At 41.0% G+C, this 16656-nt stretch overlaps 1 protein-coding gene across 3 annotated transcripts in view; it reads left to right on the plus strand.

Annotated features, from left to right (window-relative positions):
* Nucleotides 1-16656, plus strand: part of DIP2B (disco interacting protein 2 homolog B) — a 68195-nt gene that overhangs the window by 38184 nt on the left and 13355 nt on the right. Inside the window, exons 5-23 of one of the 3 annotated variants that reach the window (XM_084500057.1) lie at nucleotides 1366-1578; nucleotides 3520-3663; nucleotides 4447-4566; nucleotides 5164-5361; nucleotides 5600-5691; nucleotides 6187-6297; nucleotides 7791-7914; nucleotides 8431-8540; nucleotides 9274-9376; nucleotides 9903-9967; nucleotides 10236-10329; nucleotides 10857-10976; nucleotides 11785-11899; nucleotides 12541-12680; nucleotides 12903-13039; nucleotides 13262-13342; nucleotides 13842-13969; nucleotides 14767-14881; nucleotides 15831-16032. In XM_084500057.1, the coding sequence (XP_084356183.1) occupies nucleotides 1366-1578; nucleotides 3520-3663; nucleotides 4447-4566; nucleotides 5164-5361; nucleotides 5600-5691; nucleotides 6187-6297; nucleotides 7791-7914; nucleotides 8431-8540; nucleotides 9274-9376; nucleotides 9903-9967; nucleotides 10236-10329; nucleotides 10857-10976; nucleotides 11785-11899; nucleotides 12541-12680; nucleotides 12903-13039; nucleotides 13262-13342; nucleotides 13842-13969; nucleotides 14767-14881; nucleotides 15831-16032 (2412 nt within the window). The remainder of the gene's footprint in view (nucleotides 1-1365; nucleotides 1579-3519; nucleotides 3664-4446; nucleotides 4567-5163; nucleotides 5362-5599; nucleotides 5692-6186; nucleotides 6298-7790; nucleotides 7915-8430; nucleotides 8541-9273; nucleotides 9377-9902; nucleotides 9968-10235; nucleotides 10330-10856; nucleotides 10977-11784; nucleotides 11900-12540; nucleotides 12681-12902; nucleotides 13040-13261; nucleotides 13343-13841; nucleotides 13970-14766; nucleotides 14882-15830; nucleotides 16033-16656) is intronic. The other 2 variants (XM_084500058.1, XM_084500059.1) reach the window with 2 other exon arrangements.

Genomic DNA, 16656 nt, shown 5'->3' on the forward strand with positions numbered 1-16656 from the left:
TGCTTCCTTCACACGTATTTCAGTTACAGAATTCATGTTTTGGTAAGGTTACACTACTCAACATACAGGAGGATGCATCGAGGTGTGTTTCTGGGCAAGGACTTAGGAGGGCATCCTGTGGGATTCCATGACATGTAGGACTTTTCTTTCCTTATCCCTCCCATGCAATGGCCATTTTGCCTCAGCAGCAAAACACCTCGGATAATGAGGTGTCTGTTATGATGCTTGTGCAGCAGATATTAATAAACATCTCCATTTTCAAGTAGCTATGTACCCAGGCTTAAAAAGGGATATTTGTAATTTTTAGCAGTGTCTTTTATGTTGGTTCTTACTGTGCAGAAGCACCAAGGTCATTTGGATTGAGGATGAGAGATGAAGAAAGAGAGAAAAACCCTCCTAATTAGAAATTCACATCTCTATTAAACTACGTTGCTAGGCCACTTATAACTATTCTTTCACCTCCTTTTTTCTTCATACTTCCTTTTATCTTTCCCTTTCTGCTGGGTGCTAGTGCCTGTTTATGGTGTCTGTTCAGGTCTCAGCTTTGTACTAACTTGTCCAGGGCTACAGCACATTCTGAGCTGTGGGCACTACACAGATAAAGGTTAGCATTCACTCATGATCATCTGGAATCAGTCTTTTCCTCCGGCAGGTGATCACTGAAGAACAGGTAAGTGTTAGATGAAAGCCTAACTGAATGTTTATATGTAGCACCGAACAGCTTAAGGTATTAAGCGATGGGTGCTTTCTTCATGATAAGTATTTCACAGCTTTCTGGTTATCATTTCTCGTGGAAATGCAGGATGTTGTTCCTTTTTTGTGGTTGTGTGCATCCGTTCCATCCCCCCCCCCATCCCTTTTTGTTTTCTGCCATTGAAAGGGAACCATTTAGAATACCAGACAAAAGCATTTTCTGCATGTGGCCTTGGCACATTTGTTTCCCAGTGCCTGCATTCTGCTTTTGTTGCTGTGAATTTTCACTTTGGGGAATGAAACTGACTCCTCACTTTCCATTTCAGACTTACCAAAGTTAGGCAAAACAGCATCTGATAGCAGAATACGAATGGAAAAGTAATGAGAGAGAATAAACGTGGAGAACCCAGGAGAAGGATACTTGTCTGATGCGTTGTATCTTTTGTGTGCTTTAAACAAGGGCAAAACACCAGGAGTACACATGGTCGGATTGGATATGTCTGCTGCTTTAACTTCTGTTTTGGCCTACATAACCTTGTTTGACTCAGCCTGGGAAAAAAAGATCTTCATATTACAAGCCTGTGCCGTTGATATGTGAATTGCAAGGAGAGCATGTTCAGTGCAATGTGCTTTTCCCTAAGCAGCTAGATTTTCTTTTCTGCTTCCACACAGACACGTCTTCCGCATCCGAGGATGAGGGGTCGCTAAGGCGTCAAGCTGCTCTTTCTGCTGCATTGCATCAGAGCTTACAGAATGCTGAGTCTTGGATCAACCGATCTATTCAGGGGTCATCCACATCTTCATCAGCATCTTCTACACTTTCCCATGGAGAAGGCAAAGGGACCAGTGGGTCACTAGCTGATGTATTTGCCAATACTCGAATAGGTAGGAGATGGGTATGAACAGAAAAATCGCTTCAAGTTCAGATTGCATTAATAAAGCTGGAGTTGTCCACTTCGCAAGGGAAATTTGGAACAAGAGTTTAGTTAGTTTGGGTGGAACTTGGTAGGGTCGGTTAGAGTTGTACCATCACGATTTGTTTTTCCCCCTATAAGAGTTTCAGAACATTGGGTTGGTTGAAAGAAGGGGAGGTGGTGAGCCGGAGCTTACTGGAGTAGAAAAGATTCTGTGGTGTGATGGGAGCATTGACAGGTCCAGTGGGCACAGCTTTCTTTCTGCATACTGCATTGCTTCTGTCACAGCTAGCTGAAGCTACTCTGTGCACAAAGCTACCATACGCAAGTCAGATTTGACATCTGTGCCCTGATGAAGACCATCGGGGTGTTTTTGCCTATCGAGTGGGGAAATGTTGTGTTTGAACGTTCACTTTCTGCTGTAAGCCCTAATGGTTTATTGTTTGTGTTACACCAAAAGAAAAACAAAACAAATCAAACCAAACCAACCAAAATATGAGAACAGCTGAGCAGGTCATTCCAAAAAATGGCCACAGCGAAATAAAGATATAGCACAGGTCTTTTGTGAGTAGTCTGAGAAATAACCAGAGCATCCAGGTACTGAGAAGGCGGAGCAAAAACCTACAGATCTGGATACCCCAGGCTCAGTTTTTTGAGGCTCTGAGGTGCTCCTTGCTGCTGATGCTTCTGTATGAAATGGCAAAGTTTGTTTTTGCTCTGTGTATGTTTGTCTTTTTTATCTGCTGTTAAGGATATTACTGCATCTTGGAGATGTCTGTATTTTGTGTGCTCTGTGCTTTTGCTTAACTGGTTTGGGGCAAGCAGTGCAAAGAAGTGCTGGTATTTTTAATTGTTTCACTTCTTTTTTTTCCCCTCTGTTATTTTTGTTTCTTTCTTTGCTGCCACGCAAGCTGTTTTCTGAAATGGAAAACTGGGGCAATTGCCCATAAAATGTAGTCAGTGTAATTAATGCCTCTGTGAAGCACGGAGGCTCTTCTTAGTTGGACTATACAGAAAGCCACATTACCTTTTCTAATGAATTAAGGTAATCTAGGTTTTTACCTACAGAATAACTGCTATCTGATATAGCTAAAAGGTTGTGCAAAACCTTCAGATGATCAAACCTACCGTGTTGTATAAAGAAATCCCAAATAAACAAAAAATACATACTGAAGAGGAAGTTAATGAGAGCTGCAGAAGTATGCAGTTCCTTGCAGTTTTGAAGCTTACAAACTCATCTGAAAAGCTGATCAGCCTCTTGCAACTTAAAGCAAGAGGCAGACCCAGCTCACTCTCTTAGTTAGATTTTAAATTTGTTGTTTGACTGCTGGACAGGCTCATGCTGTTTAGCCACCGAGCTGGAAAAAATTTAAACTCAATGTGTTGTATTTTTTTTTGCTGATGTGCTTTAGTCAATAGTCTCCTGCTTGTTTTGTTTTAGAAGGCTTTACTGTAAAAAAAAAAAAAAAAAAAAAAAAAAAAGTTAAATAGTATAATTCTAGCAACAGAGATTACCGAATAGGTGAGGGAGGTTTTTTTGGGGGGTTTTGAGTATTTCAGAGCTCATTTGGATCACAAACTTTTTAAACGGTATTGAATGCCAAGAGATTTAACTTACTTTTAAAGGCTAGAGACCAAAAATTGGAACTTCTTGAGTGTTTTACCAAACTGCTTTCCTGGCATGGATAAAGCCACTCATCTTGTGCCTTTGTTTACGGTTTTCTAGAATAGATAATATAGGCTTCCCAGAGCTACTTAAGCAGTGTGTTCAGCATTAGTAAGGGCCCCCATAAATTTCACACCTTAAATTCTTCTTGAGTTCGTTATTAACAGGTAACTAACGCTTTGCTTGTTCCACCTGATAATGGAAGGTATATGTTAATTGTCATCTCAATTGTCTCCCTTCTTTTAGAAAATTTCTCAGTTCCCCCAGATGTCACAGCAACTACCTCCTCTTCCTCAGCACGCCCGGCAGCAATTGACCTTCCTCCTTCAGGGATCGTGAAAGGCATGCACAAGGGATCTAATCGGTCTAGTCTCATGGATACTGCTGATGGTATGGAACCTTTCAGAGTACACAGAAATTAGAACCGTGTTAAGGAAGGGCTTGATTTGGGAGAACAAATCCTGTGACTTAAATTTATCCTAGTTAAGCACTTCATAAGTTTGAGATAGTTTTGTCACTTGCATTAGCACACTCCCATGCTACAGCAATCACCTACTTTGTACTGAACAGGAGATAATCATGGCAGTGATTGGCTTTCTCCTCTCCTTCCTGCCTTTTTTTTTTTTTTTTTAAAGCAAAGAAAAATACAAAGGCATAGTTAGGCTAATTGTTTTTAAAAGCTTTTGTCCTGTAATCCTCAAAAGGAAAGGTAAGATGACTGAAATCTTGTAACTTTTATCTGTAATTAAGATCCCATGAAGCTGATAATATTCACTGCAAGCTGGTTGCCATAAACCTTTGTGCAGAGGGGCAGCATTAATGCTTCTGGTCTTGTTGTGTCCTCCCTCTGCTGGCAGTTCTTCCACTACAATTGATCGATCCTGCAGGCAGGTGCAGATGTCTAGGTTGTTTTTTACAGCAAGCGCAGTGTGTCAGAGACAGAAGGAATTCAGCCCATAGAATGGAGTGAATGTCTTAAAAATGATTTCTATTACTAGCATTTTCTGACCATTAAGTTAATAAAGAACTGATATAATACTAATGTCATCCTGCTTGGCACAACCTTTAATAAAGGAAGCACGCCAAGAGAAGTATCCTCCAGTAGAAGGAGGTAAGTCATAAATGTTAATAGAGATGATGAATGCTTTTATTAGACAAAATCTTTCCCTCCAGGTGTTCCTGTGAGTAGTAGAGTATCCACGAAAATTCAGCAGTTGCTTAACACCTTGAAAAGACCTAAAAGGCCACCTCTGAAAGAATTTTTTGTGGATGATTTTGAAGAAATTGTGGAAGGTAATAGCACCAAATCATGTTTTTCTTAGTCATTTGTCATAAGAAAATTGATGCGCATAGTTCTGTGTTTATTTATGCCGTTGTTTCTGAAATTGACTCAGTTTGGTTTGCTGTTTGCTGCTATCAGTAGCATTCATTAATAGTCTGATTAAAAAGAAACAGTGTTTGAATACTGTACTGCCAAGCTTTGTGTGGCATCCTCAACGTTAACTTCTTAAAATTACTAAAGTTTATTAACAGAAGTATTTAAACACGTTTTTAAAAACCCTTCATTTGCTTAGGTTTCTTTAATTAGATTTCCAAAATGAAAGTCTTTACTGATAATTTTATTACAGCCTTATTTTGTAAGATTGTTTTTCTTTTATCCAGTTCCTCGCTATTGCATTTGAATACCTTTTCATAGCACCTTAGGAAAAAGCTAGGATGATGCTCGTAAAGGTGTTTTGTGCAGAGCTTCCTAGAAACTGAAATGTCATAGAAGTTGTTAAACCTAAAGGCTATAAGGAAAAGTGTTTGTTTTCAGTGTGCCTTGGCAGCTTAACTGCCTGGGAACACACAGTCCAAGATGAGCTGGGAACATTGTTGAATTTTCTTCAGTTCCACAGCCTGACCCGAATCAGCCCAAGCCGGAGGGACGCCAGATGACACCTGTGAAGGGAGAACCACTGGGAGTTGTTTGTAACTGGCCTCCTGCCTTGGAAGCAGCCCTGCAGCGCTGGGGAACCACACAGGCTAAGTGCCCCTGTCTGACAGCACTGGATGTTACAGGAAAACCAGTTTATACCCTCACATACGGTGAGTTGGGCCCTGGCTTCCTCTGCTAAACTCTTCTGGAAGAGCAGTAGTGGATAGGACATGGGATTGTTGGTCTTGGTGGGGTTGCAAACACCTTCCTGGCTTGTGAGAGCTTTGTAGACAAAGCATAACTGAAACAGAGGTGACTGTAGACGGTTAAAGCAGTCAGGAATTGAAATATTCTCTCGTCTGCTGGGTTGATTTAGAGTTGTGCAAGTCTCTCTTCTTTGTGTTCTAGGCAAATTGTGGAGCAGAAGTCTCAAGCTGGCCTACACACTGCTTAATAAACTGGGGACCAAAAATGAACCCGTGTTAAAACCTGGAGATAGGGTAATGAGTTTGGGACTGTCTGGTTCTCCCTCTGAAACAAAGAGGGTTTTGGGGGGGGGGGGGCTGTAATTTACCACAGACACTAAAACCTTGTTCTTCTAATAACAAGGCTTTTATCCCAGGAACAGGCTATTTGGGAATGATACTTTTGTGACTTTTCAGTCCTCCTGGCTCCTCTCTAAGCAACTTCTTGGCTCTGGACCTTGAAGCACGTCTTAAGGAAGAACATTGCACCTGAGAGAAATACAGAATTTTAGATCTGTTTTGGCTGTATGTGCAAATCTATGTGTATGTGTGCGCAGGGAATGCTGCTGTTACTGCATGAGGAATGAGTGCACATAACGCATTCTGTGGAAGACTGCTTGAAGCAGCCCTGTGAAAAATGCTCTGTTAGAATGTGAAATAACAGTTTTCTGACTTCAAGTCACTATTGTTTTGAACTTTTTCAATTTTTCCGTGTATTTCAACTAACAAAAACATTTTTGTGAATTGTAGGTAGCCCTTGTTTATCCCAACAATGACCCAGTCATGTTTATGGTGGCATTTTACGGCTGTCTCCTAGCAGAAGTCATACCAGTGCCTATAGAGGTACCTCTTACCAGAAAGGTAACGTTGATGGAACTTAGAGGAGTGGTAGGCTGATGTGGGATGAAACCCAAGTCAGACCATCAACCTCTGAAAGCGTTTCACAGCATCCAGCTGCTGCCTGAGCAGTTCTGTATCAACGCAACGTGCGAGACCTTTGTGAACCTGGAATAGGAGTTTAAAAATGGAAAAACGTATTGACTAGAGAGCTGTGCTGAGCAGCTGCAAATGGTCCATTTGCCTAAATGCTGTAGTTCTGACTACAGTAGTATTGACGATTATTATTGCAAATAATTTTCATGGTACAGATAATGCTGTAAATCTGCCTACTGATTCATTTGAAGGGGGCTCATTTCCAACCATGCTTAGTGTCTGATTTTGCTGGAAGCTGGAGGTATTAAATATTTCCGAAGACTTCCTGGCACCTTTTGTAAATTCTCAACGAAGCATTTTCTTTACCCTTACCAGAATTTTTGCAATACTGCCATATTATTGCTACGTCAAAAACTGTCTAAAGTTTTTTTTTAAAGTCTAAAGTTTTTCTAAACTAGACAGTTTCATAAGAGTTAACAAAAGCAATAGGATAATGGCAAGCATATGGCAAGAAAGGTGGTAATGAAATGGTAAGCTAGTTTGGTAATACTATGGGAATCACAGAGCTTTGCTTTCATTTGTCTTCAACATGACAATTGCTATAGCAACCAAATATAAAATTAAAGCTTTACTTAGCATTTGTCCAATCAGGTTTCTTAGTGAGCTACTTCATTTCAGTGTTTTTATCATTGTGCAATAGAAATTAGTTACTGGGGAAACAGAAGCCTTGTTATTTCAGTGTAATTACACATTTTGATTTTTTTTTTTGGCCTCATGATTCTTCTTTGAAGCATCTGGACTTCCATTAATGAAAATAAATGGTGCACACTCAGTGCCTATACACTGGGCATGAGCACTCCTTTTCTGTGGATTTCCTATGCAATGCATCTTCGTTTTGCCAATGCAATATTTGCTTTGGGTATCTTTTGTGCAAACTATCCCCAGTTACGTAATCTTTTTGTTTCTGAACTTCAAAACAAATTGAAAAGAGCAGACTGGGTAAGCAGAAGATTAAGTAGCCCTTCTGCATTTCTGCAATGACTTACTGTTTTCCTGTGGACTTTTTCTGGCTTATAGGTATGTCTCTGTTTTCACCCAGCATGACTTCGTGCTGGATATATCATCTTCCAAAATGTGCTATTACATAAACGTGGAAGTGGTTGCATTCCTCCCTGCCAGACAGTGGTTTTCAGAGCTTCAAACCATTGCCAGACATTGGATGTGGGAGGAAAAAGACAAACCAAAAGAAAGAGTGCTTGCAAGCATGGGTTGTTTCCGTCTCCTCTCAGTGTGATCCATAATGTTACCATCCAGTTACCAGAGCATTACCAAGCCTTGGAGTTTGGTAAGGGGAAAGTTGACTTATTGCATCCTTAAACAGGAATGACTCTTCCCCCTCTTCTCCACGCCTCTTTCCTCAGGATGCTGGTGGTCAGCAGATTGGTTTTCTACTGGGAAGCTGTGGGATCGCTTTGGCCCTCACCACCGAAGTTTGTCTGAAAGGGCTTCCAAAAACCCAAAATGGAGAAATTGTGCAGTTTAAAGGTTAGTTTGCTTATAGGCTCGCTTTTGATTGTACTAACTGAACTGTCTGAAAGTAGTTGTCAAAAGCCTGAATGCATTTTGGAGAGGCAAAGTGAACAACTGTTCCAACAGCATCGCTTACTGTTGTGGGCTTTATGCATATGGTATAGATTGATTCATGTATCTGGCAGAGCTACCCTGTTGTTCTGGAATTCGTGATGAATCCACCTCAGCAGCCAGGGTTGTCCTCAGATCCCTTCAGTGGCATTTGGCAGGTTCAGAAGCAGTTTTATTAATGCTACAGCAAGCTATATTTAGAAATACTGCAGGGATCTTTCCTGAGTAGAGGAAGTGCCTTGTTGCCCACTGAACTCCCTGATGAGAAATGCCTTCTGGCTAGCAGCTTGGGTTGGATTGCTATTGTGCTTGCATAACTGAAGTTGGATAAACGATGGGGGGCTTTTGAGTATTCTTGCAGAATATAAATCCGTCACTAAATAAACTGGTATTAATGTTCCACTTTAATTTTGGCTCTAGGTTGGCCTAGACTCAAATGGGTTGTGACAGATTCAAAATACCTCTCCAAATCTCCTAAGGACTGGCAGCCCAACATCTCAGCTGCAGGAACTGAGCCAGCATATATTGAGGTAAGTAGTGTATGGGGAATAGGAAGTAGTTCCTGTGAGCTGAATGTAATGTTCTAATCATCAGAGAGCGAATACCATCACCTCAGTACCTTAAACTTCTCAGTTTTTAGCCACTGAAGCAAGCCCTTCACTGTGTACAGCCTGCTGTGAAGCTTATTTTAGTTGTTAGTATTTTTGTGGCCTTTGAGCACTGCTTAAAAAGAATGGGAGAACCCTGCTCTTGTTCCAGAGAGCTAGTAGTGGAGACCACTGGACTAGCTGAGATGGTGTACTTGATTACACAGATTTCTGTACATACTTAAATCAACAGCACTTGGAATTTTCTGTCCTTCGTAGCAGAGCTTATTTTCATTTGTACATCCCAATAAGGCAGCTTCTAGGAATTGCAGTGGTTTAAGTAGTAACAGTAATTAGGCTATTCTAAAATTACCAATTGGCTTTCCAATTTACTTACAGGAAGAGAAGGAGATGTTCTGAGAAGTAGTAATAACGAAATAAGCACAAATACATTAAATTACTCTCTTCATCTCTGGGATTACTCTGAACACATTTGATACCTGAACGACTATCTTTTCCATAGTGAACCTTGCTGATACTTTTCTACAAGCAAGGACTTTTTTGAGTCTCTCTCAGAGCTTTAGAGGAACAAAATTTTATTTAAGATGGACTCTGTGTTTTAATTTTCTTCATATTTGGGATCCAGATTCACACCATGACCTTTTTTCTTCTGCAGTACAAGACTAGCAAAGAAGGCAGTGTTATGGGTGTTACAGTGTCTCGGATCGCAATGCTATCTCACTGTCAAGCTTTGTCTCAGGCTTGCAACTATTCTGAAGGTAGGTGATGTCACAAGCAACAAAGGAATGAAGAAAAAAACCAAAACTAATCTGTATATCTATTGAGTTCAACTTTATTTTTAGAGCTGTATGTCATAGTACTTTAAAATGCAGAGTATGTCTTTTGAAAGCCATCACTTTGATTTCCCCTGCTTCTGGGAGTCAGTGCTTCAGTGATGTTCTCTACTCTCTTCCCTTGCTACTGCTCGTGCATAATGAGGTTAAGACCCTTTCTATTCTACTGATGTACATTACACGCTGGAATGTAAATTTCCTGCAACTTCCTGGGATGTGTTCCTTCTCTTCAACTGCTGTTTGGTTGCCTTATTTTGCATAACAAGGAACTCTGACTAGTAAAATGTATAATCAGACAAACAAGGCTCTGTACTTGCTTGCTACTTGTGTACCTCTTGGAGCAGATCTGACAATAAAATGACAGATACAAATGTATACAGATTTGACCATAAATAATGGTCTCAATTGTCCAAGGACATTTTGCTTCAAAACTGCAATTTTATTTTTCCAGGTGAAACAATAGTGAATGTTTTGGATTTTAAGAAGGATGCAGGGTTGTGGCATGGCATTCTAACGGTGAGTTGAGCCTGTGAAGGCTTTCTGAAGCATTTCATAACTCTTCGTAATTGCAGCATGTGAGGAGATGGTTTAAGGACCATTACCTTACTAAGTCAGCCATACCAGAGAACTGTAGATCTGGTGGGAAGCGTAGAAGCATCATCAGTAAATGTATATGGATTTAAGGTGGGGGGGAGGGCTTTATGGGGGTCGAGGGTGACTCCTGCTTCTGCTTCTTAATATGTTTTATTAGCCCTTTGCTAAAAATCCTTTTCCTGTTTTTCAGAATGTAATGAACAAATTGCATACTATCAGTGTGCCCTATTCTGTGATGAAAACCTGTCCACTGTCATGGGTGCAGAGGGTTCATACCCACAAAGGTAACTGTGCACGTTCCACAACTTCAGCTTGAAGATTTCAGAATAAACAAGCGAAGGGCATTAAAATCTAGAATGCTTTAGAGCCTAACTTCATGCTCTTCATGGGCAAATGGGCCAAAACACTATTTTATTTCTAAATATGCACAAAGTCCTAGTGCAACATGGACGTCAGCAAACTGCAGAGAACTTGGAGACCTCACAGCCTGTGTTCATGAAGTCTCATGAGATCAAAAAAAATAGCTGAGCACAGAAAGATCCCAAGTCCTTAGCAAGGACATTCAAATGATGGTAACGATTCATGTGTCTTGGAGGAGAGGCTACAATAGTTGTAGATCCTGGCTGAGTTGGTGGGGGAAATGTCCTGCATACAATGCTGTTGTCTAGTTGGGTTTGCTGTTACTGCAGGCTCAAATACAGCTTGCTTGCTTTAGAGTATTCTTATAGAGTGTTTGAGTGTATATTCATGTAAAAACGACTCATGGAAAGCTTTTATTTGTTCTGATATCTATTTTTGTGTCGGATTGCAGCAAAAGTTGCTTTAGTCAAGTGTCGAGACTTGCACTGGGCCATGATGGCCCATCGAGACCAAAGAGATGTCAGTTTGAGTTCTCTACGGATGCTGATTGTAACCGATGGTGCAAATCCCTGTGAGTATGCACATTCTACTGTTACCACAAGAGAGGTTTCTCAGAGAGTTGTTACCATATGCTCAAATTGAACTCTTCTTGTAGTTAATTCCAAGAAGATCAAAGTTAGGGCAGCTGCCTAGTAACACAGAACTGTGGATTGTGGTACTTGAATGCCAGGGCAATGGGTTTTCTGTGCTTTCATCCTCTGAGTACGAGTTGTGAAAGGTACTGCAAAGGCAGAAGCAGGAGAGTTGAATGGGAAGAGCTCTTATGCGTAAAACAGAATTCTGCTAGGCACAGTGAGATTGGTTTTAAATTGCTCACTGGGGATAAGGTAAAGGCTTTTGAGAAGAAAATTGAAGGGGAAAAAATACCCTGAAAGATCTGTAAGGAATGCTGCTAGCGAAGTGGCTAAAAAAATGTTCATCTAGAGGTACCAAGTGGAAGGGATGCTTGGAATACCGTTAGACCTGTTTTGATTATGCCCACTGCGTAGAAACAGACCCTACATGTCTGCTAATCATTGCAGGTTTGGAAAATATTTTAATTTTGTTGTACTATGAGTGTCTAACAACTCTACCAACTCCAGAGCAAGCTGGGGGAGGAAAGCAGACTTGTTCAAGGAGAGCATGCCTTTTCCCAAGTCGCGTTCAGTAGGCACTCCTTTGTGGCTGATATTTTGGGAGATGCTACGTGGAGTTTTTAGAAGGGATACGGTGTATATATATACTCTGCAAATATACTGGACTTATTTTAGGTTATTTTAGAGACAGTTTTTAAAATGTAACTATGTAAAGTCATAGTTGCATATTTTCTTTCTTTCCAGGGTCTGTTTCTTCATGTGATGCCTTCCTGAGCTTGTTTCAGAGCCATGGGCTTAAACCAGAGGCAATTTGTCCATGTGCCACATCTCCAGAAGCGATGACTATTGCAATACGGAGGTAATGGGCATAGAGCATTGCAGTCTGTTTGTTAGATTAAGTGATCCTGGCTAAGGTTTGTGCACACATCTGTTGGTCGTAGTTGACTTCAGCATGTAATAAGCTCCACTGACATTTACTGTGTGCGCTCGGGGTGTTCAAGTAGCTAAGTCGTTAAACATTTCTCCTAGCATGTAAGTGCTTTTTTCCCTCTAAGATGGACGATAGCTCAACAGCGCTTTTAAGAAGTGCGCATTGCTTTTTTCTGCTCTTGGTTTACACAGCCAGTGTAGTATTTTTGAATCAGAGATTGAATTTAATGTCACTTCAGACAGTATTTTTCACAGTTTTTCTGTCTGTTGCTGCCTCCTGTAAATATATAGCACTAAAATCATCTGGCCTGGGAGCTGGTGTTTAACGCTGGTTAAGCTAAAGATCTGGCTTTAGCTTAACCAGAGTTGTGATTCACATGCACAAGAGTAAGATTTCTTATTGTTGTGGCTCTTCTGGGGGAAATCTCTGCTGCCATCTTACAGTTTTAAATCTGTGACGTAGAGAAGAGACACTGACGTAGGCATTCTTCTGTACTTGGATATCTTCATCAGAGTCTGATAATAGCTTGTATGTCTGATTTGGCATTTTGATTTGCGTGTCCTTCAAAGGCCTGGGGTCCCTGGAGCACCTTTGCCTGGAAGAGCCATACTGTCCATGAATGGGCTGAGCTTTGGTGTGATTCGTGTCAACACTGAAGATAAAAACTCTGCTCTCACTGTTCAGGATGTTGGCCACGTGATGCCAGGAGGTAAGAATATGCAGAAGTCCCCTGTAAGATCTTTTTGCTAATGCTCTAGAGCACTGGAAGATTTTAGAAAAAGATGCAGTTGGTATTCTCTCCCATATTCAGCCTCAGTGCTGCAGGAGTCCCCAAAACATGTTGTGTTTGTTGTGGTTAAATATGTTAATTCCTACATAAGCCATAAAACCTTGGGGCCTTTTTTTCTAAACAATTTATAATTTATCCTAGGAATGATGTGTATAGTGAAACCTGATGGACCCCCTCAGCTGTGTAAAACAGATGAGATTGGTGAAATCTGTGTTAGCTCCAGAGCAGGAGGAATGATGTATTATGGGCTGGCAGGGCTGACAAAGAATACATTTGAGGTATGTATAGTCAAATGCGTGTTTCTTTCCTGTTTTTCTGTGTAGAACTGAGTCTTGTATGATCTCTTGTTTTTGTAACTGAACCGTTAATGTTGTTTTTTAAAGAGAGACCCTGAAAACCCTGTAACAGTTAGATGTTTTCAGTGCAGAATTGTTGAGGGGAATGTCTTTCTACCCTCAGGCAAATCCACTTTGCCTCCAATGTCCTCTCTTCTGTTGCAGGTTATCCCTGTGAACTCAGCTGGCTCTCCAGTGGGTGATGTGCCATTTGTCCGTTCCGGCTTGCTGGGCTTTGTTGGACCTGTACGTAACACAGCTTTTGAGCTTGCCCTGCTGTGTTTTATTTGTGCTAATAGTCTAGAACTGTTAAAAGAAAATAATTTGGGTACAGAAGTATGTGTACATAATTGCTAGCTGTGGATGACAAGGCAGTTGAGAGAGAATGTGTTTGAGCCAGTAAGAACCCTTCCTTTCTTGGCACGTTGTCATTACAGTGCCTTATTGTATTGCTTCTTACGTTTTTAGGTCACTAGTTCTTTTCTTTTAAAACCAAATGTAAGGATCTTTTGTATGGTGGCTCTGCTTCACGTGCTGGAGTGTCTTGTCTCAGTGAGTTGCTTGGATGCTTCTCCTGGTTTAGCTATAAGTGGTATAATTGAAAGAGAAAATATTTTATATAAATTCTGTTGCCTATAATTTCAATAGCTAGATCCAAGTAGTAGTTATAAAATATGCAAATTATCAAAGACATTTGAATACCTGCTTTATATACGTTACTGACTGATACCCTTTTATCTTGCAGGGCAGCTTGGTGTTTGTGGTTGGAAAAATGGATGGATTGCTGACAGTCAGCGGGCGCAGACACAACGCTGATGACATCGTCGCAACTGGATTGGCTGTAGAGTCGATAAAAACAGTTTACAGAGGAAGGTTAGCAAAATAAACCTTGCCTCTTCCCATAAACTTATGCATGTAATATAATGAAATGTGATTTTTACTGTGATCTCCAGTTTCTCTTCAGTAACTGGTTTGTTTGGTTAAGTCAGTTGAATTCATATGTTTTTGGTTTAGACAAAAGTTGGCCTGATCCTGCCTAACACAGGTCAATTATTCTGTCTGGCTTTTCTTCAAGCCTGTGTAATTTAGGGGAAGGAATTGAGTAACAAAATAAGTCAGCCACAGAGACACTGCAAAGTTTATTTCTCAGTCTCTGTAGAATTTAGTTTTAAGTCTCTGTAGTAGCTGGCTACTGGCTGATGCTCTGCAGCAAGGATGAGTGTCATTAATTTTCAAAGGTCCTTAATTTTATTTACCAGTTGTGGATATAACTTTCTAGATCATCGAGAAGATTTAGAGCTCATATCTCTAAGACTTGACAGAAGGTTTTAAGCCTCTATCACATAGAAAATGTTAAAGTTTTTTTTGCATTGGTGATTTACCACAGGGTTGGAACAGGACTGTGAGAGCAGGATGAGAGTTCAGGGGCCTTTGCTATGTAGGAATTTAATCAGAAAGTGGAATTAATCCTTTATTCCACAAAGTATTTCCTTTATGACTCAGTTTAACTGTCTAATGTTTTTTCTGTGTATTTGCCCCATGGTTGTGGTGTTGTTTTGTTGTTGGTCATTTGTTTTTTACGAGCTTTGTCTTTAATCTGTTTCTCTGGTTGCCTACACCAAGGAGCAAATTTGACATTCCTGCCAATACTTCTCTCCCATTGTCCCTAGGATTGCTGTATTCTCAGTATCCGTCTTCTATGATGAGAGGATTGTGGTGGTTGCAGAGCAGAGGCCAGATGCATCTGAAGAGGACAGTTTTCAGTGGATGAGTCGAGTGCTGCAGGTAAGCCCAGTTATACAGGTGGATGAGGTGAGTTTGTGCAGCGTGTGGGCAGATCAGAGGCCACCAGCGTGCTACAGATGGAAAGAGCATAGGCTCATGATCCCTCTTGGCACAAGGTATTTTTACAAGGTTGCAAGCTGGGTACATCTGCTGTGTACAAGCTGTTCTGTTATGTCCTGAAGGTCCTGGGAAAGCGTCTGCAACACAGAATAGCGTAAGCTCTGACAAAGTGATTGGCATTATGCTAGCAAGGTGACTGTGTAGAGAAACACAATTGCCTCTCGACGCTGCAAATGAGATCCAGTGCTCAAACGTAGCAATTCTGCTTTTAGGATTACATTGTGCTGGTGTTCAAAGTTAGGCTTTAAAGTTGCCCTTTTCTTTGAGATGTGTTTTCAGCAGGGAGACAGTGAACAGAGAATGGTTAAAACAGCTGAACAAGCATAGTCCTAAGAAAGTAGAATGAGTTGCAAATGCTTAATTTGAGAGCTGCATGCACGCATGCTGTGAAGTATGCAAACTGGGGAGAGAAGTCAGGGAAGTACCTGGTGATGTGAATAATGTATTAGTTGCCTGAATGCTGAGGCGAGGCGGACAAAAAGGAACAGTGATGGCACAGAGGAGACAGATGGATGAAATCCTAAGATGAAAATCATATGATTCATCAAGCAACTGTGTATATTTTGAGAGTTTAGTCATGAAAGATTTAAAAATGGATTTCATGTATACGGAATGGATTATAAAGGAAGAGATGCTAACAAGCACTTAACTCTTACCATAGGGCTTGCTAATGTTACACAGGGCAGATGGAATGACAGTGACTGTCTCACTCCATTTAGTACTGTACAATGTAGGGATTTTTCTTGTGGTATGTCAGCGAAGCCAGTAACACTAGACCGTTTCCAGTAATACCAACAATTCAAGCGACGACCATCTTTCCTTTCTCTAGGCAATTGACAGCATTCACCAAGTGGGTGTATATTGCCTTGCTCTTGTGCCAGCTAATACATTGCCAAAAACTCCACTGGGAGGGATCCATATCTCACAAACTAAACAGCACTTTCTGGAGGGCTCTCTGCATCCGTGCAACATCCTCATGTGCCCGCACACGTGTGTGACGAATTTGCCAAAACCCAGGCAGAAACAACCAGGTAACGTTTTGTTTAACATTAGTAAAGTGAAGTTTACCACCTCAGACCTAGGAAGCTGTTTTTTTGTGTTATGACCTGTGGCTAGGGCAGGCTTGATGCTTCTCTTAGTGTCGATCAGGAATTTTGATTCCTGCCTCTGGGAACATTGGGGTTGTCTCTGCTGATGAGGAGGAGAATAGCAATGCCTTCTGAACTGCATAAGTGAGATTTCATTACCTCTCTTCTCATCTGTGCCAAGGAGCAGTGAGAATCTTTGAACACCAAAGATTCTACAGAGAATCTTTGCACCTTTTGCTCTTCAACTGTTCGCAGTTCTAGGCCAGCTCCTTATCATTTGCATTAGAAGTCCTGATTCTGGCAGTGCATCCCAGACCTAGAGCCTCCTCTACAAAGCAGCACTTTTTCCTTTGTGTTAATTCCTTTTTTGGGGTAGAAGAAACTCAGTCTGCCTCGTAACAGAGTGACTTACCTTTTGGTCATACATGAGTCACTGTGAGGCCTCCCATCCTGTCAGCTTTTGCTTGTTTTAAACATTACCCTGCTGCAGATAATTTGGAAAGGCACCATTGATAGCATGTGGGTGTGTTCCTGTTTTCTGATTCTTCCGTGGCTGTTCTTTATCAA

Source organism: Aythya ferina (genome assembly GCF_964211825.1).
Source record: "Aythya ferina genome assembly, chromosome: 28".
Lineage (NCBI taxonomy): Eukaryota > Metazoa > Chordata > Aves > Anseriformes > Anatidae > Aythya > Aythya ferina.